This window comes from Mustela nivalis, assembly GCF_964662115.1.
Source record: "Mustela nivalis genome assembly, chromosome: 7".
In the NCBI taxonomy this organism is placed as follows: Eukaryota; Metazoa; Chordata; class Mammalia; order Carnivora; family Mustelidae; genus Mustela; species Mustela nivalis.
The window spans coordinates 83,705,383-83,731,430 of record NC_139026.1 but is presented as its reverse complement, the minus strand read 5'-3'; the positions used below and the strand labels follow the sequence as shown (position 1 = coordinate 83,731,430).

The 26,048-nt window shown below is 38.4% G+C and overlaps 1 protein-coding gene across 2 annotated transcripts in view; it reads right to left on the bottom strand.

The window, feature by feature from the left end:
* The window catches only part of ANO6 (anoctamin 6), a 186,634-nt gene that overhangs the window by 67,780 nt on the left and 92,806 nt on the right, over window positions 1-26,048 (bottom strand). For both annotated transcript variants that reach the window (XM_082742293.1, XM_082742292.1), the window contains one exon: window positions 11,593-11,721. In XM_082742293.1, coding sequence (XP_082598419.1) covers window positions 11,593-11,721 — 129 coding nt within the window. The remainder of the gene's footprint in view (window positions 1-11,592; window positions 11,722-26,048) is intronic.

The following is a 26,048-nucleotide window of genomic DNA, read 5'->3' as shown; positions in this document are numbered from 1 at the left end:
TAGAATGTAAAGGTTCAGGCCCAAGGATATTCACTCTTGTAGACAAATGTCTTTCTCATGAGAAGACCTGGAGAATCAGTCAAAAGAGGAACTTCTCTAGTGGATAAACGGCTATTTTAACAATTAAGTACTGGCAGAAAGAAACACATAACTGCATTACCTGGCCTTATTACAAATTCATGGTTACTACTACAGTTCGGTCCACTAGGATACACAGCCATCTCCTTTCTGGCCCCTACTCATCCACTAGGGAGCTGGTCCATACCTTCAAGGAGCTCCTCACACTCCACACCAGGACACTCTGCTAGTAACCTCACTTCCTTCCTTGCAGAGAAAATGGCAGCCACTCGTGGGGACTCCTGCAGGTGTCTTTCTATTTACTTATCAACAGCTAGATACCATCTCTCCTCCTGGAGTCAGAAGACGGCATCCTTTTCACTTCTCTGGAGCTTGCTTCAGCAATCCCTTCTCTTTTTCTCTTTCTCTTTATTCTTTCCTCTTCGTTGCTCTTACTCCCAGCCAACAGACACTTCAAATGTTTCCCATCCTTAGCAATATTAAATCCTTCCATGGCCTTAGCTACTCTTCAATTACCATCCTTGCCTCCAGAGATGTCTTTTAATCTCGATATCCTCAGCACTTAGACCTATAATAGAATAAACATGCAGCAAATGTCTGATGAATGAATGAATAAATTGAGCAGATGGCAGATCGATGGCTGCCTGTTAAGTTGGAATGGACTGAGGAATAAAAGTACTGAGTGAAGCAATCATGCTCACCTTTTCTGAGGCCCCCAGAATGTTCCATGAACTTTTGCTTACAAGTATTACAGGATATGACAGAGATGAAGAGATACAATTTAATTCTGGGGTGTGCTAGCACCAGATAGCTCAGGGGCATTCAGAGCATGAAGTGTCTTCTAGACACCCTGGAGCCTGAATTACTAGATGGCAAAGGGGAATGGTTAAGAGAGTTGGAAATGAACCAACCCCACAGGAAGGCAGTTCTGTCATCTAACATATGAAACACAAACTGCTCCCGTCTTGGTGGTATCGGCTCTATCACCATGATGGTAACATGCTCAACACTGGACAGTAAGACTTGGCTCCTTCTTTACAGAATTCCTAAACTGAGGCTACAACTCTTTACTGCCTTCACGGGACTCTCTCCGTTCACATTTTAGTCTACTAAAGAGCCCATTTAGTTCTTTCAGTTTTTGTTTTCCTTTTAGAAAATAATGGCATGATAGTTAGATTCAAAGTCAAAATTCAAATCCAGATTCTGTGACATTGGGCAAAATAATGTAAATCATACAAGCGCTGGTAGCTTCATTTCAAAATAGGACAAGAAATAGCTTCATCTTGAGGGTCTTTTAGGGATTAAATATGATCAGGGATATAAAAGCCCTCAGTATCATGTTTTATACATAATAAGCCATAAACATGCTAGCCATTACCATATTCTCTTTTTCTCCATTCAAACATGCTCAACTTCCCTTATTCCTTTTAAAAAACAAAAAACTAAACCCTCACTCCCCTACAAGCCTTAGGGGCTCACCTCTTCTTTTTTAATGCGAAATATCTGAATAAGAACAGGCAACCCCAATCCACTTGCACCCAGTGACCCCCTTCAGTGGGACACCAATGACACTGTTTTACTATAACTCCGAGAACTGGATCTTAGTGCTGAGTTACTCTGCTCTCCCTCTTGATTCTTCTATACTACTTGGTCATCCTGGTCCTCGGACTACCTTCTTTGTTATCTGATAAATGAGTATATCTGTGTGAGACAGCGTGTGTGTGTGTCCTCTTCACTCTCTGAAGGTTGTGAACATATCTTTGTAACTTCTTACTTTTCCCTAATTTCTCTGTATAATAAGGGAGGTCATTGACAAGAGTGTATATAGCACACGGGAGTATCAAAGATGCAGAAAACCTTAGAAATACTTTTCTTCCACCTCATTTTAATGGCTTGGTAATAGTCTCTCAGAGAGATATACTATAATTTATTTAACAAATCTCAAATTTTTGGATATTTAGGTTGCTCCTAACTTTCACTATTATAAAAATCCTTGTAGAACAGTCTTTGTGCATCCATTATTACTTCCTCCGGATAAAGTCCCAGAAGCAGAATTGTTCAAAGAGCGTATGCAATTTTAAGTTCTTTAATATGTACTGCCATACTGCCCTCCAGAAAGGTTGTACTAATTTATCCTATTTTAGTTCTTATCTAGTTCTTAATAAAGAACTCCTGAGATATTTACCTGATTTCTCTCAAGATAATTGGTAGACCTTGGAGTTGGTTTATAATGCCCTCTATTTTACCACTCACTATAAATACTTAAACAGTTGAATCAAGGATAGGACATTTTTATTTGCTTAAACATCTTAATCTATCACCTTGGAGTTACTTTAATAAGACAGTTCTTGTTATTTTCCTTTGGCAAGGCAATTCACAAAGAACTAGTGGAATATTTTAAAAATTGATCAAACCAGTTTTCTTGGTTTGTCAGGTAGCTAAAGTAAATTAGCATATGTACGGTATTTGTCAAACAAGCACATATCAGGGAAAGACTGATTACTTAAGAAAAGATTGCTTCAGTCTGTTTAATATGAAATCATTATCTTCATTTCCTTGTAGAATTTATACTTAGATAAGTAACAGTGTTCTTGACATTTAAAAAATTAGGGTAGAGCTATCTTCCATGTTAAAAATGAAAGAAAATTAATATTGCATATTGACTGACATAGCCATGGTTCAATAAATATTTGTTGAAAAAAATAAATATGAGATCACACATTTTTTTTCACTAAAGATCATCTATGTGCCTTATCGGAAAAACTTTACATATATGAACCTAAACTATGTTCTATAGTCTATAGTATTTAGCAGCACAAAATAACCAAACTAGGCTCTTTGGCTCTGAAAAATGCCCAGTCATACTTTAGATTGTACTGTAAATTCTTCTGTCCCTAGGGGAACAAATTCATTGGCATTGCGACCTGGATTTTTTTTTTTTAACCTAAAGTAAATCCAAAATGACTGTAATCATTGAGGACCTGTGTACCTCCTGAAAAGGATGGATGTGATTCCACTACTGTGGGTGGAGAACGGTGCTGGAGGTTCAAAGTAAAAAAGGATAAAGAGTACCTATCTCACCCCAGAAACTGGAATTTTATTCATACCTCTTTTGAGAGGTTAATACAGTGGTCAGAGAAATAAAGAACAAAAGCAATCAAAATCACAAAGGACAGACTGGCATAATTAAGGAAGCTTTCTGCCCCTAAGCACTTTAGATTACACATCTCATCTGGCTTAATAAAGTCACAAGAATGGCCTGTGAATTATACAGCAATAGTATTGATTGTAAACACCAATCTACCATTTTCTTTAAGTCAACCAGCTTTCACAGGATAAGAAAAACAAGGATTGTAATGCCTATGAAGTAAAGTTACTGAACACAGTATAATGATAATAAACCACAAATCAGTTGGGATTAATGAATATATGCATAGATTAATTTCAAGTATTCTTACAGCTTTGTTGGGCAAAGTACTGATGGTACTGTCAGCATATTTTTCAACTTGCCAATCTTTGTTAAGCCTGCAAAGATGAATGACGAATACATTAAAGGTCCTTAATTTGTACAAAAAAAATTACTAACTACTATAAGTACTATTTATTAGTTATACATCATGTGCTCAAAAAGGTTTGCTAAGCAGAGTAAATAATTTAATTGGGACTTAATTTAAATTCACAGGCTGGTGATAAAACATTTAATGTTAGTGGACCAATCTGATGAGGAATTTACTCAAGTAGATAATATGTGTTCTCTAGGGGACAGAAAAAAGGATGCACATTTTAAATAATAAGCATGGAATGGAAGTGAATATTAACTTCTGACTTTCTTTTTTAAATTAACATTTTAGGTGTAATTACAAAAGACATAAATGCTCTCTGTGGGTAACTTAGAGAAGAGAAATTTTCTGAGAAAAGGAGAAAAAGCAACTTATAAAAAATCACTGCTGAGGGCACCTGGGTGGCTCAGTTGGTTAAGCAACTGCCTTCAGCTCAGGTCATGATCCTGGAGTCCCAGGATCGAGTCCCGCATCGAGCTCCCTGCTCAGCCAGGAGTCTGCTTCTCCCTCTGACCTCTCCCCATTCATGCTCTCTCTCTCTCTTACTCTCTCAAATAAATAAATAAAATCTTAAAAAAAAAAATTAAGACAACTAATATAAACATTGTAGTGCAAGTAAGTTTTAAATTTTTATTAAATTTTTTAAAATTTTAAATTAAATTAAATTTTTTAAATTTAAGTTTTAAGTTTTATTAAATATTTAAAAAAAAAAATCTGTTGAGGGATCACCTGGCTTGACTTCTCATTAAGTCTTATGTGTATTAAATGTATGGTTATTTGTGGGTAATAGATGATAATTAACAGTATGGATAACTCAGAAATCATTTATTATTGACTTTAGCTTGCAAAGTATAATTTTTCTAGTCATTAGCTCCCTATATATGCAAATACTACATTTATTTATTTATTTATGATTTGCTAAAAAAGTATTTGAGGTCACTTACAGAAATAACATCAAGAATAAAGCAGTTAAATGAGAAACACAGAGTGACAAATGTGAAGTCCAGGAAAATAAAATGAAGTGATGTATCACAGTAATAAATAAAATGATTTTTTATTAACCATAGATCCTGTTCAGAAGTTAGAGTTCCGTTGTAAATATGCTTCTGAGTTTCCTACTAGCCAAAGAAAATTGGAGATGTTATTAATAATATATTCTAATGCTTTACCACAACTAAAAAAAAAAAAACCTATCCAAAAGAAATATAATGTTCTGAGGATCTCCCACAAAGTAATGTGTTCCATGGAGCCTCATAAAGGAGAAGACATGATTGAGCAGACTTCACATTGGCATATCTTCCCCATGTTGAACAAATAAAAGGAATGGCAGAAAGGGATTCTGAAGCATCAGAACAGCATAAAATACTTCCTGGAAATGACATGTTTGCCACAGATAGTCCATGAGTTGGGAACTTCAGGCTTATATTAGGAGAGGTTAAGAAGAAATGATGGCAACCAGTGTTGGCTGGTTTTACCTCCCCAGTAACTTTTGGTAAGTGTCCTCTCTTCTGTTTTAGGGAGCAAAATCCAGTCTGACCTCAGTTCACTAGCATTCTGGACGAAGGCAGAGACCTCTTCTTTATATTTTTATCTCCTTTCTTTACACCCTACTTACTTATACTAAGATTGTAGGTTAAAAGGAATAAAGTAAATTAGAATCGACAGTTTCAAATTACAGCTACAAAATGTGTTGCTGGTATAAGCATGTTTGGTTTTATTTTTGAGTACTCAGCATGAGAGCAATTAATCTAAATCTTGGTTCTTACTCCTCAAGTGGAAAGTAACCTGGGGCCCAATTCTTAAAACAGACAGAAAGGTCACCAGGATGTGGAGAACAGAAAATCCTTTTCTTTCTCTGATTGCTCCTTCTGAGATCTGGTCTTAGGTTGGAATGAAAAAGCTGTCATTTGTCCGGGGGGGGGGGGGGGTTCTAAACAGTCACCTGTATCTCACTTTTAAAAAGGCACAAGTTTAGTAAAAATCAACTATACTAAATTTTCATAAGTAATAAGCTTGAAAGGGATAAAGATCACAAAGGAGTAGCTGCTGTATGCATAGAGAAGGTGGTCTCAACAACAATATTTCTTAACTTGGATAAAAGGCATCTTCTTTACTTGTGGAAAGTAGATTGCTCAGGCAGCATCTGATACCTACTTAGTCAGAATCTCCAAGCATGGGGTCAAGAAAACTACTTTAAGCAAGTGCTCCAGGTTGTTTGTATAAATAAGTAAGTTTGGAAAACTTACTTGCCCTAAAACCCACGTATCATAAAAATGCTCAGCAATCCAGGACTAGAAGGGGACTCCTTAAGCTTTTTTTTAAAGAAAACTGCCAAAATCTTATAGAGGTGTGATATTTTGGTGAAACTGTACAAACATTCCCAATAAAATCAGGAATACTATAATGCTGACTACCGTGTGTTACTGGTTTTATTCAAGAGGTCTTAGCCATTGCACTCCAGTAAGAAAAGGAAAGTATAAAAATGGCAAAGGTAGACCAAAGCTTTCATCATTCATAGATAATTGGTCTTTTCCTGAGAAATCATACAAGACACACTGGAAACTATTAGAACTAAAAAGAGTTTATCAAGGTTTCTGGGTAGAACTGATGAAAATCGATGAAGATGTTTAATACACAATAAATCACAAACCACAATTTAAAATGCTGTTGAAAATTTCAACAAAATTTTAAAATAAGAGTAGTTAATAAAAATGTACAAGATCAGAGAGAGACCAATACCATATGATTTCACTCATATGGAGTTTAAGAAATAAAATAATCTTCATAGGGGAAAAAAGAGTGTCAAAGCGAGAAACAGACTCTCAACCACAGAGAACAAAGTGATGGTCACCAGAGGGGAGATGGGGGGGAGGGGTGGATGAGTGGATGGGAATTAAGAAGTGCACTTATGATGAGCATGGAGTACTGTAAAGTCTGGAGTCTTACTAAACTCTACACTGAAACGAACAAACAAAAAAGTAAAAGATTTTCATGGACACTGTTATAAAAAGTTTACTAAAAAATGTAAGACCTCAGTAAATGGAGTGATGTAATGTATTCACTGTACTAGAACTTTTTGATGAGCTTTGAAACATGTCCAAAGGAATCTCAACCAGCTTCTAGGCAAACATTTCCAGCCTTGTGATAACTCATCTAAAACCATGGGCAACAGTTTTTAAAGCTCACAGGATCTGTAACCAATTAGTTAGTTGTCTCACATTATTTGAAGTTTGGGATATAATTTAATTTGATTGCTCATTTCTTAAAAACCTCTTATGCTATGATCTCCACAGGCCAGATCCTTCTGCCACCTACTAAAGAATTCTTAAAGTCAGGTATGAAATACAAATTTACATTTCCATACACAAAATTTACATAAACTTCAAGGACATAAATTTTCCATTAACTTTTAGGAATGGATTGCGCAGACAGAAAGCTAAACTAAACAACTTACTCGGGATTGCTTATACTGTCTTCATGCTGCCTTGACCCCTCCACCCTCTTTACTGACACCTGAGTTCCCTTGGTCATAAACCCATCTATTTGAAGGGATATCAAGTGTCATACAAACAAATTTCAAAACAGACCAATTCTGCCACTTGTTTGCAGGTCTAACAAAGGAAGTGGAAGGAAAATTACTAACAAAACTGAGGAGAAACAGTTGGAAAAAAATACGGACGTTTCATTGAGAACATCTTTGTTATTCCCAGTGTACATCAAACATATTTAGATATAATTAACCATGTGCTATTCCAGACACCGCTGGCTACCTAGCGAACAGTCATTTCCCCCTTCTTCACTACTAAGAAAAGCCTGATGCTTTTTCAGGTATTGGATGATTAGGCAATTTAAGAGATGAAAGACTCATCTTCATTTGTCTATGCTAATGATGCTAAGTAATCCCATTCATCTTGCCAACAGTCATTTTTGGAACAGACCCGTGATAGACAATGAACTGTGAAGGAAAATCTGCTTAGGGTCCTTCTAGGGGGAGCTTTCTTCCCCCTTAAAAAAGGCATTCCCGGGGCACCTGGGTGGCTCAGTGGGGTAAAGCCTCTGCCTTCGGCCCAGGTCATGATCCCAGGGTGCTGGGATCGAGCTCGGAATTAGACTCTCTGCTCAGCAGGGAGCTTGCTTCCCTTCCTCTCTCTGCCTACTTGTGATCTGTCAAATAAATAAATAAAATCTTCAAAAAAAAAAAAAAAAAAAAAAAGGCATTCCCTTTCCCACCTCCAGGTGCCTTGAAGTACAACAGTGATCTTGTAACAAGGTAAAGTCAGTTTAAGAACGGCAGCATATGAGGATGGCAGGGCAGAAGGATGTGACGAATTCAACTCCTGATGACCTCTTTAAACTAATGAATTACCTAACCAGAAATGATTTTATCTCTAGGCTACTTTTTAAGTGAGAAAATTTATTTCCTTTAGCACTTAAGCCATTTTGAGTTTGGTTTTCCTGTTTCTTGCTGTTAAAAAAAAAAAAAAAAAAAAAAATTCAAAGTGATTCAGTGCCAAGAACAGTGGGCTAAATGGGCACATATTATTGAAACAACTTACAGTCATTCCCCATACCTAATCTAAATGTAAATGACTTATACTTTTTAAAGGAAGGTGTGAAGTTCCTGAAGTAGTTTCACTAATATAGGAGGACATAGTGACATGCTATTTGAAGCAACCAGTGTTGCTTCACTGGTTGCTTCAAATAGTGTTGCTTCAACCAGATCTGGCTATGGAAAATATTTTCTCTTTTGCTCATGGAAAGATGCAGCCTTTTACTCCTCTATATTTTGTGGCCCTATGACTTCTCTCTTTCTCTATCTCTAGAAAGTACATAATGATACTCTTTAGATCAGTCACTGGTTAAAGTCTACCTTGGTGTTACTTTAGGAAATCAACATGATTTAGACATAATTTTTTTTTCTCTCAATGAAAACAGAATTTTGATATTGCCTTTCTCTGGTGGAGTCCTAAATCCTGAATAAGGCCTGTATGATGGAACTCACAAATATTTTTCTGATTAATAAAAATGATTCCAAAGCTGAGCTTTAAAGTCTGGTGAAATCTAAGTAAAATGTACAAATACAGACTTTAAAGCACTTCTAAGCATGGCTTATAAAAACCAACATTGTGGTACATCTCTCCATTGAGTTCAGAGATTGCCAAATTAATGATGATTTTTTCCTCCTGATTTATAAGAGCTACCCTGGGACCTATGTTTCTGTGTAAAACCAATGCAGCACTTATTAATAATGAAAGCAGCTCTAGGGCTCCTTCACCATGGCAGTAAAGCTCTTGTCTAAAACCAGAACTGTTTCCTTTACACTTTAATGGATTAGATTTAACTTTCTATATTGCTCAATGCAGTTTCACTGGCATATGCATGCTTAATGAATATTTGATTGTGACTATGACTGCACATAAAATATCTTAGTGTCCACAGGAAAATGATAAAACATTCTAAGGTATAGTATTCTAATAAATTTATATATACATACACACACACACATACATATATATAAATTATATAACAAAAGAGGAGTCATGCCTGTTCATACTAATACTTTGTGTTAAGAAAACTGGAAATAAAAGATTTAAGAATTAAAATCTATTATCTAATATGTGCTAACAATCTATATAATATTTCTATATAATATTGTGCTTAATCCTACCCATAATCCTATGGATTGGGTATTGGAATTCCCACTTCCTGAATCTAAGATGCCATCAGTGTGTGATGGACCAATATTTTACATATCAGTAAGAAAAATTCAGCCAATGAAATTATGATATGTCATATGTAAGACATACCCTGATTTTAAAAAAACCAAAATGTAAAAATGACATACATCTCAAAAATAATAATAAAACAAGATACTGATCAGAAAATTCACTCAAGGCATATAGCCAGTTACAGCTGTGGTCAAGACAAGCCAGCTGTCCACCAGAGATCCTTGATGCCCTTCCATAGGGTAGCTTTCCTGTGCAGAAACGGCTGTCTAGTCGGAAATGACATTCTCCACTTTCCTGAGTTCTGACCAAGAGAAATGTGGCACATTCGATGTTGTCACTTCCAGGCCAAAGTAGTAAAGAAGCACAAGTCCTTTTTCCATCCTCTCTCTTAAACTCTTAGTTATGTTAATGCCCAGGATGATCTTGGAAACTACCTGCTAAATATGGAAAAGCTTCTGTGTCAGCCCAAGTCCCTGGATGACTGCAAAGGACAGAGCACGCCTCTCCCCCCACAATACCTCTAAACCCATCTTGCTTAAAACAGGGACTCCACATCTGCCTGGACATGAGCAATAAGTAAACTTTTACTGTATCAAAAGCCACTGTAATTCAGGGCTGGTCTGTTGTATCCATTGGAATTACTCCACATAGAGTAGCAGAATTAGAATTTGAATGTCAAGTTTCAATGCCTGGGTTTACACTGTAGGTATCACACAAAGACAAACCTCTAAAGTTACCCCTTCCAAAATAAACAAACAAAACAAAGCAGGCATGATTGCTTCACTTTAAACAGATTTCATCAGCTGTTTTGAAAGAATGGGCAGAAGTCAATAGATTTAAGAACAACGAATTTCAGAGAAAAAGTCCAGAGAGGGACAATTAAAATTGTGTGGATACAATAGCACAGAGGTGAGAACAAACAAACAAAACAAAAAATGAGGGAGTTATTTTCAAAGTGGGAAACGGTGACACATGTGTGCTCTCTCCTTTCTGTCCTGTTTCAGTTTAATACAGTTTCAGTTCAGGGAAAGAAGATCCAGGCACTTGTTATAACCCTAGCCTACTAGGGGCACCTGGGTGGTTCAGTGGGTTAAAGCCTCTGCCTTCAGCTCAGGTCATGATCCCAGGGTCCTGGGATCGAGCCCCAAGTTGGGCTCTCTGCTTCCCCGTCTCTCTCTCTGCCTGCCTTTCAGCCTACTTGTAGATCTCTGTCTGTCAAATAAATAAATAAAATCTTAAAATAAATAAATAACTAAATACCCTAGCTTACTAAATGGTTTACTGTCTGAAGCTAAAATAGTCTTGTGACTTAGAGGAGCCTGAAGAAAAGGAAAGGGATGAAGGAACAGCTTGACCGGTAATGGATAAAAAGGAAGGGAAGTGACAGAAAACGGGAGAGGTGACAAGCACGGGTTCTCCATTCAAGACAAAGTCACGAACCATGGCTTCACTATTTCTCATCCTACAGTTGGTGATCTTGGGCAATCATTTAACCTCAGGGTCACTTCTGTCAACTCCAACAGTACCGTAACAGAATGTACTTCACAGGTTCTTATGAAAAGGATGTGAGACAATGCATGTATGAGGCTCATTCTATCCATGAGCGCACGCTGAATAGTTGTTACTCTGCTGGCAATCATTATTAATCATTAGCTTCCTCTCCCACCTCATACAAATAGCCAAGTGTGCTTTTATTTTTTATTTTTTTTTAAAGATTTTATTTATTTATCAGAGAGAGAGGGGGAGAGAGCGAGCACAGGCAGACAGAATGGCAGGCAGAGGCAGAGGGAGAAGCAGGCTCCCTGCCGAGCAAGGAGCCCGATGCGGGACTCGATCCCAGGACGCTGGGATCATGACCTGAGCTGAAGGCAGCTGCTTAACCAACTGAGCCACCCAGGCGTCCCCCAAGTGTGCTTTTAATGTCAATCTCTTCTACAGATAGAAAGTACAGTTCCTTAGGAGAAAGTCTGCCCTCTGCTATGAAACCCACTGAGGTGAAGAGCCTGAGGAAGTTTCAGCTTCAAATGAACAAAACAACAACAACAATAACAAAAACTCTTAACATGCCTTGAGGGAATGATGAGAAGGGAAAATATAAAGGTATGTTTGGTACTTGATACCTGAAACATCAGTTTCACTTTATTGCTTACATAAAAATAGCCCTTTTTTTCACTTCACAATATAATAAGAAATAAAAAGGAGAATAGTACACACAGAAAACTTACCCTTTGTTTTTCATTTGAACCCTTTTTATTGGTTTCTTTTTTGCTTTCATCTTCATATACTAGAACAAAGTCGATTCTTCGCTGACCATCATTAAAAAAAAGAGAGTTGGGTTTCCCATTAAATTCTTCCTGTGTGGGGGAAAACAAATTTTTACATAATTTTTAAGTGTCCATTTATAAGTGTTTATTTTCTAGTTTTAATCAGTACATCAGTGTGTTTATAGAGAAAAAGAAATCCATTGCTAGTTGCTTAACCAAGAGGTCAAGGTCACCATGATCTTTGCAAGCATAGCGTGTTCTAAGTGAAAGAAGTCCTTAAATTAAGCAGTTTAGGATTATTTTACAAACACATGGGAATTTATCAGTATTTCCTGTGTAAACACAATCATCTCAGAATTGTTCCCTCCTCCAGCAGCAAAGGAGTCACCACTTTGTAAATAAACACAGTAACCAGAGGTGCCTATCTGAAGGAAAGAAGTTTAGTTTCTTCTTCTTTTAGGATGAAAAATCAAAGACAAAGCACCGTTCATGAAAAATCTCATCCTTCTTAACCATATTTTCTAACCTTCCTCATGGGATCTCACCACTTCACAGAAAGTACCACTTTATAACATTAAACATACACCAGATGACGCTCTGATAAACACAAAAGCTACAGAGGTTGTTGGTATTTGTTCCTGAATCCACAAAAGATACCCTTCCTTGCCTAGCAAATAAAACAAACAAATGACCCCAGCGACAATCATAAATAAGTGAGTCTTTAGTTTAGAGCTTAAAAGCCTTATGGCTTAAAAATAAAGAAATAATGGTGCAACACAGACCTAACAGCGTCTAAACAATCTTTATTACCATGTGGATTTGAAAGGAATTGTTTTAATTTGCTCTAAGCAAAGACTTGGGTTTGTGTTTCTCACACAGTTTGTGGGGACACTGATGTGAACTCTGTTGCTGTTGAAGAATCAGACTACTTTATAACTGATATGTAACATTTCTAAATTTGTAACTTTTTTCATTAAAAACTCATGGGGGTATTTTGTAGTCATTTGGTAGAACCGCTTAATCCCTAAATGCGATTAATTCTTCTCTGTACTTTAGCATCAGTTCATACAAAAACCACTGCCCCTTCTTCCTTTCTTCACACGTTTGAAGAGAGACCTTTTGCTGAATGTATACAAGATACTTGCCATTCCTTTCTTATCCACCAGGAGGCGGGTGATGGTTTACTTGCCCGCAGTCACGCCACCTGCCACTCAGCGGGTTGCCTCACCTGTGGAGCAAGTGCTGCTGGTGTAACCTGATTCCACACACCTTCACACCGGTCACACTTCACCAGGGATTCTAACCACCAGCAGTGTGATGTCCCCAGCCAGAGCACGGTGGGGCCAGGACAACAGACACATCCTTGCCTTAGGCTGGGGCCACTATCGATTCTTTTATTTACAATTTCAGCTCTTTAACACCCATCCACTGTAAAAGTGTTTCAAGCTATACAAAAGTGCTAAAGCCATGTCTTTTTCATTTCAGCCACAAAGTCCTTTGGGCTCCTTCCATTTTTCTTCCTTTCAATAAAGATGTCACTATTGGTGACAGCCAGGGTGGCTGCTAGGGGAAAATTTTGTGTAGAGGAAAAAAAAGAAAAGAAAAGAATAATTTCTTCAGAACAGCAAAGGGAAGGCAGAGTTGGGTGGAAGGGAGTCACAGGAGCCTGGTCACCATTACAGATGTCTGAAAAGTATACAAAAGCCACTTGTTCTCTGTAGCCCACATTCTGTTGCTTTTGGTGGCAGCAAGCCGGACTCACTGACGTGAGGGTCCGAAGCATGAAACCCGGAAGGAACACCACATAGCTGCCTATGGCTCCCGGCACTGTCCTGAGCATGGCCCTTGCTTGGCCATACGGGCCAGAGGGCAGCTCCCAGGTAATCTGGTCTGTATGCATGCCTTTCATGGGTGACAGAAGACCATGGCCCTTTGTTTGGAGGAAAGCCTCAATGACTTGGCATCAGCCGTCTGTATGAAATAACTAGGTCAAACTCTGATATGGTATTACTGGAATGCAATGCCAAGGAAAGGAGGCCAGTTTTCTGCTGCTATGAAATCCAGGTTTCCCATCTCTTGGCAGCAGATTTCCTACTAGGCAATTGGGAAGAAGGAGGAATCGACGCAGGGCTGGGAAGAATAGGTTACAAACAAGAAATCTGGCCTAAATTTAAAAAGACTGATTTAGGAACAAAAATGGGTTTTTTTTAAAGGCTGGAGTTTTCAGTAATAATTCTACTATAGCCCTAACTCACCCAATAGGACATTGAAATAACAGAGAATTAAAAACTAATTCCTCTCCTAAAGTTTTGCTTTAATGAAGTAAAGTTTTAGTAATCTCTCAGGATAAATACTGATAAACTTGTTTAAAGAATGACTAATTGTTCAGTGATGAATTAGTCTAGTCCTGACCTCTCTGCCTTTCTTGGTCCCTACTCAAAACCAGATCTTTATGCTTTCTGACCAAGTCCAATGGCACCAAGACAAAACACAAAAACCCTGAAAGCAGGGTTTAAGCCAGAGATTGCTGGATGGCCAACAGACAAATGAGAAGATGCTTGTTGACATTCATCATCAGGGAAATACAAATCAAAACCACAAAGAGATACCACCTCACACCTGTCAGAACAGCTAAAATGAACAACACAAGAAACAACAGATGTTGGCAAGGATGTGGAGAAAGAGGCATCCTCTTATACTGTTGGCAGGAATGCAAGCTGGTGCAGCCACCCTGGAAAACAGTATGGAGGTTCCCCAAGAAGTTAAAAATAGAGCTACCCTAGGATCTGGCAATTGCACTATTAGGTATTACCCAAAGGACACAAAAATAACCAATGCCCTCAATGATCCCGAGGATACTAGATTCCACCAATCGAACATTGATTTACTCCTTGGTGGCCACGTGACCTAATGTTGTACTTTAAGTTAATGGCTGCAGGGGTTTAAAAAAAAAAAAAAACATATTTATTTGCCATTATATCAAAACCCATGCTGCCAGCCACCGAGGAACAGGGAACCTGACCACCTCTGTCTTTGGCTGTTGCCTTTGACATTTCACGCTTGGGATGCAGAGGAGACATGCTGGTCTGAGCAGGAAGAACCTGGCTGTGGAGAAGAGGAGAGAGGATAAGAAGGGAGGTCCGGTGTGATCCATGCAAATGATGTCATCCAGGCCTCCCTCCTCTCAGCTGGCTTCTTGCCTTCTTTTACTTGTGGGGCATATCCTTCAACAAAAGAGCCCCAGAGGGCAGGATCTGCCTTAACCAAATCAGGATTAAAAAATGCAAGCAGCAAAATTCTGTACCCAGTGCTTTTAAGCTAGAGTTTTGAATTTAGGAACTTGAAAAAATGTTGCTATTGGCTAAGGGGTACGGCTGGGTATGAGTCCCACCCCAGGATTCAGTTAAGGCCTCTGGACTTACTACAGGACAAGAGACTGAGAAAGAACATCCGATTGGACAGAAAGACAAGTCCAAGATGAGCATCTTCCAGGAATTATTTGGTAGGAAAACGTCTCATAAGCAATCTCTGGCTTAAATAAGGCCTGAGCCTTCTTGACGAGGATGCTGCTGGTATATGAAGGGTCATACGATGGTGAGGTCTGTCTTCCAGGTGGAGAAAAAAGGACTGGGCTAAGACAGGAGCTGGGCAGCCGCCGTGTGAGTGGCACTGCTCTGTTCTAGGTGAGCAGCCCATCTTACTAAAGCAGCCTCATGCGATCCCTGTGAACAGCACTTGGCAAGGCCGGGAAATAATTTGCTGCTAAACATTTGTCCAATCTCATCCTTCTCAAGTGCCCACAAATTGGGTCCTCAAATAACCCTGCCAAAACAAGATTAGAAGTCCCATTCCACAACAGAGGCATCTATTCCTAGAGCTTAAAATGCTGAATTTAAGTTATTTGTCCAAGATCTACATAAAAAGAAGTCCAATTGGGATTTTTGCTCAAACTTTCATGTGTAAGCATGAGTAAAACTTTCCCTGGACAGCAAGTGATATCTGATTCTATGTCCAGAACTGTCAAATAGTCTATTCCCGATAGGGCTGTCATTTACTATGATATTGGAGAGTAGTCCAAGCTTATTTGGGTAATGGTCTCATCCTTTATAGGAAGCAGGATGCAAGAAAGATTTAATGCCTAACAATAATGGTTGAGGAATTACATCACGAAAAATAAACAGTATCAAAACACTCAGACAACTAAAGAGCAACTGATATGTGAATGTGGAAAAAATGTGACTCCCTGCCATCTTTAAGACCAGTAAAACAAAGCTAACTAACTCCAAGAAGGACACAACAGCAAAAAAAAAAGCCAACTTTAATCATAGAGAACTAAAATGAAAATATTGGATCTTCCAATTTTTCAGTCAACCCTGAATCCATGCACATAGCAAGTTCTAGGGAAATCGAAGTTCAGAAGCAAAAGCCTTTATGTAAATATTTAGATCTCCCAAAATACGGAGCACAGTGGAATTTTATTTACATGCCATACAGTTACGAGATACACTCTGAAGTGTTTTCCGTAACTGTAGGAGAATTCCGCGAGATTCAAAGCATAAATAATAGTGGAACCTCTTTGCTTTACACAACTGTGTAGAGAGAAAAGCAACCAGGACAAATTCTTTCCTTCTATGAGATCTCCTCTTCCGTCTGCAAAAACAAATAGTGAGAAAATGCAAAGTAGAAAGAAAAATGCCAAGCCCTACCGGTATGGAAGACTTGATGCCAAAGGTAGGAAGACTAGTATTGTGGAAAGTAGCGTGGAAAAGAGGAAGTGACCTGCTCACAGGGATAAGGAGAAATACGTGGACACACACGGGAGCCAAATCAGAAGTCAGGTCAGTTAACTGGTGTCTTGAAAGGGATGAGCAAGCATGTTTTTGACTGGACTCAGGCATTCAGGAACACTAAAGGGAAGGAAGTCAGCAGAAAGAGGGTCCATTCCAGGAAGAAGGTGTATCCAGAATAAGGACTCTGGTTAGTTTCAGAGTCAAGCATGTCAGAATGTTCCACAAAGATCCCTTGATGGTGATGCCATAATGATCCAGGTGTACTCAAGACCGACCCAGAATATTTGTACACATCAGTCTCCTTTCCCACTCTGTTAACCACGCTATTAACTTCTGAAGGCCAGTGGCCATGTCTTGTTCACCGTGAGTTCTCTCTGAGCCTTGCATATAGCACGAGCTCGGTTTACTTTTTTCTTAGGAAAAAAATTTACCTTTTCTCCCCTGTGATAAAAGTAATATATACTCAATTTAAAAAATTTTGAAGATACGGAAGAGTAAAAAGAAATAAACAGAAGTCATTTGTAATCCCACCTCCCAGAGCTGAGCTGAGTTTAGTATTTTGGAGTAGATCCTTTCAGGTTTTCATGCGTGCACACACACTAACCAAAACGGTACCATACCCTACATACTGTTTTATAAACATCTCTCATAGACATTTTTCTAGCTAGATCTAAAGCTCTGTGTCATATTTAATCACTACAATATAAACATTTCCTCTTCTGATGAACACATAAATTGTTTCCAATTTGCTGCTTTTATAAACACTGATGCAATGAGCATCCTTGTATATGTGTATCTGTGCACATGTTCAATGACTATTTCCTTGGGCTTAATTCTAGAAGATTTTAAGTGGCACAGCCTTTTCAGAAGCTTTTGACATATAGGTCACTAAACTGTCATTGTAATATTTATGATAAATATATACTTGCACCAGCAGAGTAGGAAAATGCCTTTTCCACCCTCACTAGATTTCAGTTATTTTCACTTTCCCCATGATCGTCAAAATATCTTTTTTTCATTTGCACTTTTTAATTAGAGAGTGCCAACATTTTTATGGGTACTGTCCAACTGAATTACTGCTTTTGTGAAATGCCAATTACTATTCTTGACCTAACTGAATTATATTATTATTTAATCCCTATTCAGTAGATTCTCTTGAGTTTCACTGATGAGATCCTAAAGACCATACAGGCAAATGGGGCAAGTGGGGAAATGGTAATATAGAAGGAGCCCATAAAATTACCAAGTAAGTTCCAAAAGGAAAAGGGAGAAATATTTTAGGGTATGGTCCATCAGTCGTGGGTTCAACGATGTAGACATGTTTTCCGAAATTTCAGACATTGAATCGGAATGTGCTATACCAGTTTTAGAGATCCTTGCCCCAAGCTGACATACTTTCCATTATAGTTTATATGCCACCTCTGTAACTACCAAAGAGCAGTTATATATTTTGACTCAAAAATTTCCGAAAAAAAAAATTTTAGAACTTAACACTTACTTAGTCCATAAGTGATCTTTGTTGCAGGCACTGGTAATTGGCTCTAACTCGTTCCCCAATAGCTGAACTTAGGGGTTTTAGTTCTTTCTCAGCAGGGATAGATCCAGTTCACTTATAAATGCTCACTAGATTGTGTCATGAAAATGACGCTGCTGCTTCTGGGTTTTTGGTTATACCCACAAGGGAACGTGCGCATGCCAACGGGTTGCTCATTTGGGTTATGTATTTTGCCTTTGTTTCCTTTTGCTTGTGTTAAAATAAACTCTGGAGTTCTATTATTAGAACATCACATTTCAGATGCTGGATGAGTATAAAGGCATAATGCCTTAGGCATAATTACTGTTAAATATTCCCCTCCAGCCCATGCCAAGGAAACAGTAGTTTTATCAAATGAAGTTCTCACATGACTTTATATATTCTTCAAATTTCTGAACCAAGCTTGAGGAAATATGAAAATAGAACTTTTAATGACCTTTTTAAAGGAGAACTTCCTTAAAAGGAGTTACGTAACTAGAGTAGATAATAGGCTTTCAGAAAATTTGCAGGGAGATGCTCATAGAAGGCTCCTCCCAGGGCAGGGGCTCTGTGTGAACCTTTTCCTTAACCCTATGGTAAGAGCTAGGATTGGGATTTTCAGTGGCATAGCTATATATATTTTTTCTCTCTCCTGTTTTTCCATACACTTTCCAACCATTTTAAAACCTCTGGTTAGCGTTCCTTAATGGTGATCTGTGAAAAGAGGAATAAGAAAAATCACAAAGAGAAAGACAAAGTGTGAAAATGCCTATAGCGGTTGTTTTCATGCTTTTCCAGAAGCAGCCATCACTGGTGTGCACAGTTCACATCTGATAATGGTAACACTGGTGAAATGTGGGTGAGATTAAGCTGTAAATATTCCCAATAAAACCTGTGGAAAGATAAAGTGTTAGACGTGATAAAACAAGTCGAGTGGTATAAGGCGGTAGTTCTGAGAGGCAAGGATTACCCTCCTGGAGGCTGAACCTCTGAAGGTTTCAATATCCCCAAAGTGACCTGCTTTTGCTTTCATAACACATTATGGATTTAACATTCTTAAACATGTTTTGAATCTATTAGAACTTTCAGTTTGTACTACCTCTTGAGGAAAAATGTTCTAGAGGTTTCCCACCTAGGCAAGATGGTTGTCCTAATTACACTTTTTGGACCTTTAAGAAAAAACTCCCAATCTTATATTCTGGAATCCATTAGAACCAAAAGAGTATTTGGACCAGATCCTTGATGATTTAATGGGCTTTCACAATATTCTGTCCACAACTTTAAGATCATCAGTCTTAAGAAACAATGGTTTTCCTGTGACTTTATAACGACAGGGTTCCCCTCCACCTACCGTCCTATTCCTCTCAGTCAACCATAATTCAAGTGGCTCTCACATATCTAGTTTCAGATCTCAGAAAACTAACTGGTTCTGACTCAAAAATATTCACTGGTAGTTCTCATTCACCAAATCCATTGCTGTGAACCATTTCCTTTTCCTAGTCACCTAAGTCACATGTGACCTGGATTACAAGTCCCTGAAATTTTATGCTTTTGAAAGAAAATCCTACCTCATAGAAGGTGATTATAATCTTAGAATGAACAGAAAACAGGGTTTCAAACTGGTTATTCAGACTGTCAAACTGCAGATGATATGGAAGAAGGTAGCACTGGGGGTGTAACCAAGGCAACAAGTCAAGCTCTTTCCTAGGCTCCTGTCCAACTCCTCTTCCCAGGCTCCCTTAAAGTTACAATCCGTCACTCCCAGAGGCTCTTCATCTTTTACAGAATGTTGCTGTTTCTCATCTGAGAACTGCCCTGGGTTATTTTTAGCTTTTCAGCTGCTCAGAGTTTGCAACACAAGAGTCCTGTCATCAACACTCACTCCCTCAAAGACTGTTATGTCCCATGTATCCATGGGCCATAATCTTCTCAGACTACTTCTCTGAGAATTGGTGTTTACAAGCTCATTCAAAGCAGGAGGAAGAAAAAGAAATCAGAGCACCCAGTGCCCAGCAAAGCAAAACAATACAACAACACCTATCAGCTGGTTAATGTTTTATATAAATGTTACCTTCTCTCCCTTAACTCACAAGCATTTACAGGAATGGCTATTCTTTGTGATATGAAAACGAGGATGCATAGAGGTTTCCAAAATAAAACTTAAAAAAAAAATAGGACTAATTTAAAACCATGGCACAAAATTGTTTGAAACTGACTATAAATTAAAAAAATAACACTTCACAAAATCCTCTCCCAGCCAATTGTTGGGAATTTTCAAGAAGCAAAGTGCTCTGACGTAACATTGTTAGATAAACCTTATACCAATTAATAAAGGTCACTTTAAGCTTTTTATACTCTAAATTTTCTCAAATACAGTACACAATATTTTTTATATCTTTTAAGAGGTTATTGAACATCACTTAGAGCTGCTATTATTATTGTTATTGTTATGATGAAGGTAAAAATGAACAGACCCCCAAAAGAGAATACAGAATATGGGCTTTGTTATTCAGCTGAGCTGATTTCAAAACACAACTCTGCTACATACAAAGCAGTATGCCTTTATGTATATATTTTATTTTTTTAAAACTATTTATTCGTCTGTGAAAAGGTGGAAATCAAAGAAAGAAATGCACGGTTATTGTGAAGATTAAGAACAATGATACATGAATAGCAACAGCACAGCGCCTGGAACAGGGTAAAAGCTCAAGAACTGTGAGTTCTTCGTTTTCTCTAATGCGTAACAGTTCTTTGTTAACGACCAGCTGCCAAGGGTGCATTTACATACTCCACAGTCACTAGGAATGTGCACCTGCTTCTTGCTTTTCCTCTCTGCCATTACTCAGATTATGAAGTCATTTCTTTTGGTATCACTTTACCTGTTTTTAATAGGCATTTCATTACACTCTTATTTGCTGCTTCTCATTTGCTTTGAATTGGACAACCAGATTAATGGAATTTATCGAATTTCTTTGAAATTTAATATTGGTGCTTTGGTTTTGGACATCAGAGTCTTTAGTTTTCTTAAAGTTCTGAGTAAAATGTGACTGATGTAGAGTGCCCTATCCTGTGAGTGAACAAAATATGTGAAGGGTTAATATATTATCATGACACTATATTCTCCCTGTGATATACTGATTTATAAGAAATATGTATTTTGCTATTCAGATGACCAAAATCTCTTTCTCAGATGTATCTGGTCTTCATCTATATGTCCTGCAGAGGCTTCAGAGACATAAAGGTGAAATGGGTGTCTTCTTATTAATAAAGATGACTTCTGAACCCTACCCAAGGGTGTGGGACTGGCTGCCAGGAGGACCAACCATGTAATTAGAGGGCTGAAAATGTCAGTGCCCCCCATCACCTCCAGGGAGGGGGAAAGGGTTGGAGTTTGAATTAGCCAATGACTTAGCCAATCATGGCTATGCAATGAAGCTTCCAACCAAATGGACTGGGTTTGCAGAGCTTCTGGGTTGGTGAACACATGGGGACGCAGGGAGAGGGGCAGATCTGGGGAAGACATGGAAACCCCAAGCTCTTTCCCCATACCTTACCGCACATATCTCTTTAACTGGCTGTTGATTCATGTCCTTTAATAAGCTGGTAAATATAAGTAAATGTTACCCTGAGTTCTGTGAGCTGCTCCAGCAAATTGATTGAACCTAGAAAGAAGGTTGTTGGAACCTCCAATCTGTAGTCACTTGGAAGAAGCCCCGGTAACAGCGTGGGTCCCTCTCAACCAGGGAGTGGAAGGCAATTTTGTAAAACTGAGTCCTTAACCTTTGGAATCTGATGCTATCTCCTGGTAGACAGTGTCAGAATTGACTTGAATTCTCCGATACCCAGTGGGTATCTGAGAACTGCTTAGTGTGTGGTGGAATGGGGAACACACCCCCCTTCATGGGTACTTGGAACTGGTACCAGGAACCCTTCAAAGACTCTCCCACTGCCACCTCTTTCAAAAGTGGTCTTATGGCATCTGGCATCAAATAGAATGAAAATAATAAGATTAATGAATTGTAAATAGAGAGAATCAGGGCCAGAGAAAGTAGAAGGAAGAAAATGTACTAACTGCTGGGACAACTGTAACTGCTGTGATTTTAACATGACACTTGGCACAAAGCCTCCTGGCAGCAGGGTGAAAAGGAAATGTGTTCAATGATCCAGTTCTTATTATCAGAATGAAAAGAAGCATTCTGATTTGGGTGAGGGAAAGGTCTCATGTGAGACCTTATATAGAAACACACAGTTTTTGTCCATTTCCCTAACAATGTCCTTGGCAAGGAATTGGGGTTATAAAATACAATATGCCGGTAACCTTTGACTTTTTCTTTAGTTCTCATATTGCTTCTACCTTTGAAGCAATTAGTCTACATTTTACCCTGTTCCATCTATTGCCAGCTCTCCAGGCTGCATTCTTGACCCTCACAAACTAGATTACTATTAATATTCCAATCAATCTCCTTGCATCCAGTTGTCCTGTTTGTCAAATTCACCTTCTACACGTCTACCGAACAGATGGTCCTAAACCAACATGTTCAAGTAGCAGGATTCAAAAACCTTCAGTTACTCCCAATGACCTCTGGAAAAAGTGTAAACATTTCCAGTGGGTATTCAAGAGCCTTCAGAATCTCATTTGTCATAGATATCCTAAATATACATATCAATTATATATATATATATATATATATATATATATATATATATATATAAATTATACATATAGATATATCCCATAGATAGCTATCTATATCCTATCAAATATAGAATAAAATATATCCTGTATTTTATTATCACTCCTCATCCCTAACCCTCCAACTCAACCATCCTTTCTCACCAGTGTTTTGGCTACATCACTATGCTTCCCGCCTCTACTCCTTTACTTACGTGACATCCCCTCCTAAAGTCTCTTTCCCACCTATCCAAAACTTAGTTCTGCTTCAAGGTGGAACTCCATTCTTCTCTCATGAAGCCTTCCCTGACAGAAAGTTCCCATTTCTCTCTCCCTCACTATGCTACTGTCAATGCCAATGGGTGGGTGCATTCCAAATTTCTGAGACCCCTTCAAGGGACCCATGGGGCCATGGCTATTTTTCTAATACTAAGATTTGATCTGTCTTCTTCACTGTGTTAGCATCTGCAATGATGGTGCAAAAGCAGTTGGGGGGGTAGGTAACATTGCCAGAATCTTCGCACTACTTAGCGGCAGCACCAAACTCTACTAGTGGTCTTTATACTCTTCAGCACCACATACAGTAGAGCCACTTCCCTTAAACATGTTCTTCATGAAGCTGTAACAACGACTAACTAAATTAAATCCTGACCCTGGAGTACATGGCTTTTCAATACTCTGTGAGAAGAAATGGAAGTCCCCATAAAGCACTTTCTGATGCACACTCAAGGAGGATGGTTGTCTGGAAGAAAAGTGCTTGTATAATTTTTGAATTGCCACTTGCTTCCACAGATACCACTTTTACTCGACAGATGACTGACACAAAATTCAAGTTATCTAGACTTGGGTATTTGGCAGATATTTTTCCAAAAATGAACAAAGTGAAACTGTCATTTCGGGAAAAACAACTGACAATATTTACTGGTAATGATAAAATTCCAAGCAAGTATTAGAATTTAGGACAACTTGTATTCACCACTGTGAATTTGACAGCTTCCCAATATTCATTAGCATTTCTGATGAGTCTGGGTGCGTGTTAACAAATGTCATTTTTTTTCATATTGTATAATGAAATGGGTCAACATTTGTAAGAGCTGCTTAACTCAGTGAACCAATATTTTCAACTGTTCTATGCATGTAATAAAAATTATGCTTCGGTAAAGATCCATTCAAAATGCAAGACAGGCTTTCAACATACAAAAAGTTTGTCAATATGGTTTCACATTCTACAACCAACTTTTAAGATGCTTATAACCAGCCAAGTTTTAAATTGGTATCAAAGAAGAATACCCACAATTACCTGAAAAGATTTAAAAACTCCTCTCTTGGAGCACCTGGGTGGCTCAGTTGGTTAAGCATCTGTCTTTGGCTCAGGTCATGATCCTGGAATCCCAGGATGAAATCCCACATCAGGCTCCTTGCTCCACCGGGAGTCTGCCTTTCCCTCTGCCCTTCTCCCTGTTCATACTCTCTCTCTCAAATAAATAAGATCTTTAAAAAAAAAAAGATCTCCTCTCTTTTCTGACTACCTACCTGTGTAAGGCTGGATTTACTTCATATACTTCAACCAAAACAACATATTGCAATTTTTAACTGCAGAGGTAGATATGAAAATCCACCTGCCTTCTCGTAAAGAGAGCTGTAAAATACATAAAATAATGCCACCCTTCCTACTAATGCCTGTTTTTGTTTAAAGAAAAGTTATTTTTCATTAAAATATTTTATGTTAATGTATATTGGGTTTATCATTGGTTATGTTTAAGTAAATTAATATATTTAACTTTTTTTCAGTTTTAAGTTCTATTATAGGAAGTATCAATATACCCACATAAAAAAAGCTATTTGGGGTCCATACTTTAATAAGAGTGTGAAGCGCAGGACTATGAAGCCTTTAGAACCACTGTTTTATACTACTCATTCTGGCTCTTAATTTTGCATTATATAAATTATAATAATAGTATGATAAAATACCTATATATGTCATCTTACTATTTTTATGTATACATACTATCATTTTTATTGGATTATAACAATGAAGGAGAGAAACTTGTTTTTTGGTTTAACCTATAACCCCTAGGAAAATAAGCCAATAGACACTTGCTAAATTGACTTGAGATCACATTCGAGTAGAAAGTGTTTAAAAGAACCATCTTATTCAAGTTTTATAAAGGTTCAGTCTCGTTGGTTTCTAAAAGTTGCACCAGGTGGCTTTGAAAATTTAAGACCACATTCCATCCCAAAGCAGTAGTCAGATTCCGTATTCCATTAATGTTTTTAATGGTTATAATGTATTCCACTGAAGTAAACTATTTCCCTCCCCTCTTGGCATATAAGGTCCCCACTACCTGGAACCCCTCCCTTTCCCTGCCTAACCTTCCCTGTCCTCCCCAGCTAGCGTAGGTCTCCTCCTTTTATACTCTCAGAGCACCTTATATGTCACCTCTCACAATTTTAATTGTGTAGTTATTCATGTAATTATTTGATTAATGTCTGTTTCTCTCACTAGAATATATGCCCCAAGGGATATTTCAGTGATATTTCCCAATAGCACTTAATAGGGTTATAGAAATATTAAGTGGATAAATATTATTAAGTCCATTGAAATTAATTAACCCTTTATTCTGTGATATTTCGTAATGATACAGATAAAGCAACAGCAGGCAGGGGGCGGAGGTGGGGCAGGATTCCATTAGCCATCACAGAAGAAATGAAATTTTCTGATTTCTCCTTTTTAAGGAAGTGCTTAGAGAACAGATGGTGGGTGGCCAAGTGGCAATGGGAGACTGTGAAAGTCCAGGGAAGAAAGACAGTGAGGGACCTAGTCTGAGGGGGCAGCAACAGAAATGAAGACAAAGGGACAGGCAAGTCATGACTTACACTTAGACACAGCAGGTCAGAAACAATGTGAGGAGGATGCTGAGGTTTCTAGCCTGAGCAGCTGAGAGGATGGTGAGTATATTTACCAAAACGCACAAAACTGGAAGAATAGCACAGTTAGAAGGGGAAGACTCCTAAGACTCTGTGAGATTTCTGAGTGGAACGATCAAGGACTGAGGCCGAGACTGTAAGTAGAAACCTGGGAGCTGTTAACACAGAGTTCTGTGGTAACTGGAGGTAAGGGAGGGAGTGTGAGGAGAGCCAACGAGAAAAGATGGGCTTGGGAAATCTGACCGATAGGAAGGGCTTGGGCAGACAAGGAGGGGAAGCAAGAAGGTAAACAGGTGGCCAACCGTAAGATTATCTTGGGTTCCTTCCCTTCATTTCCCAGCTGTCTCCCTTCAGTTCCTCTTCCCGCACGGTCCACCGGCCTGGGACTGTCACAGTGGTCCACTAACTGGACTGCTCGCTTGCTTCTCTCCTTCCAGTGCCTTCTGCATGCTCCAGCCAGACTGCCATCCCATCCACGCTCTCCAGCTGCACTGTCCAACACTACTAGCGATTA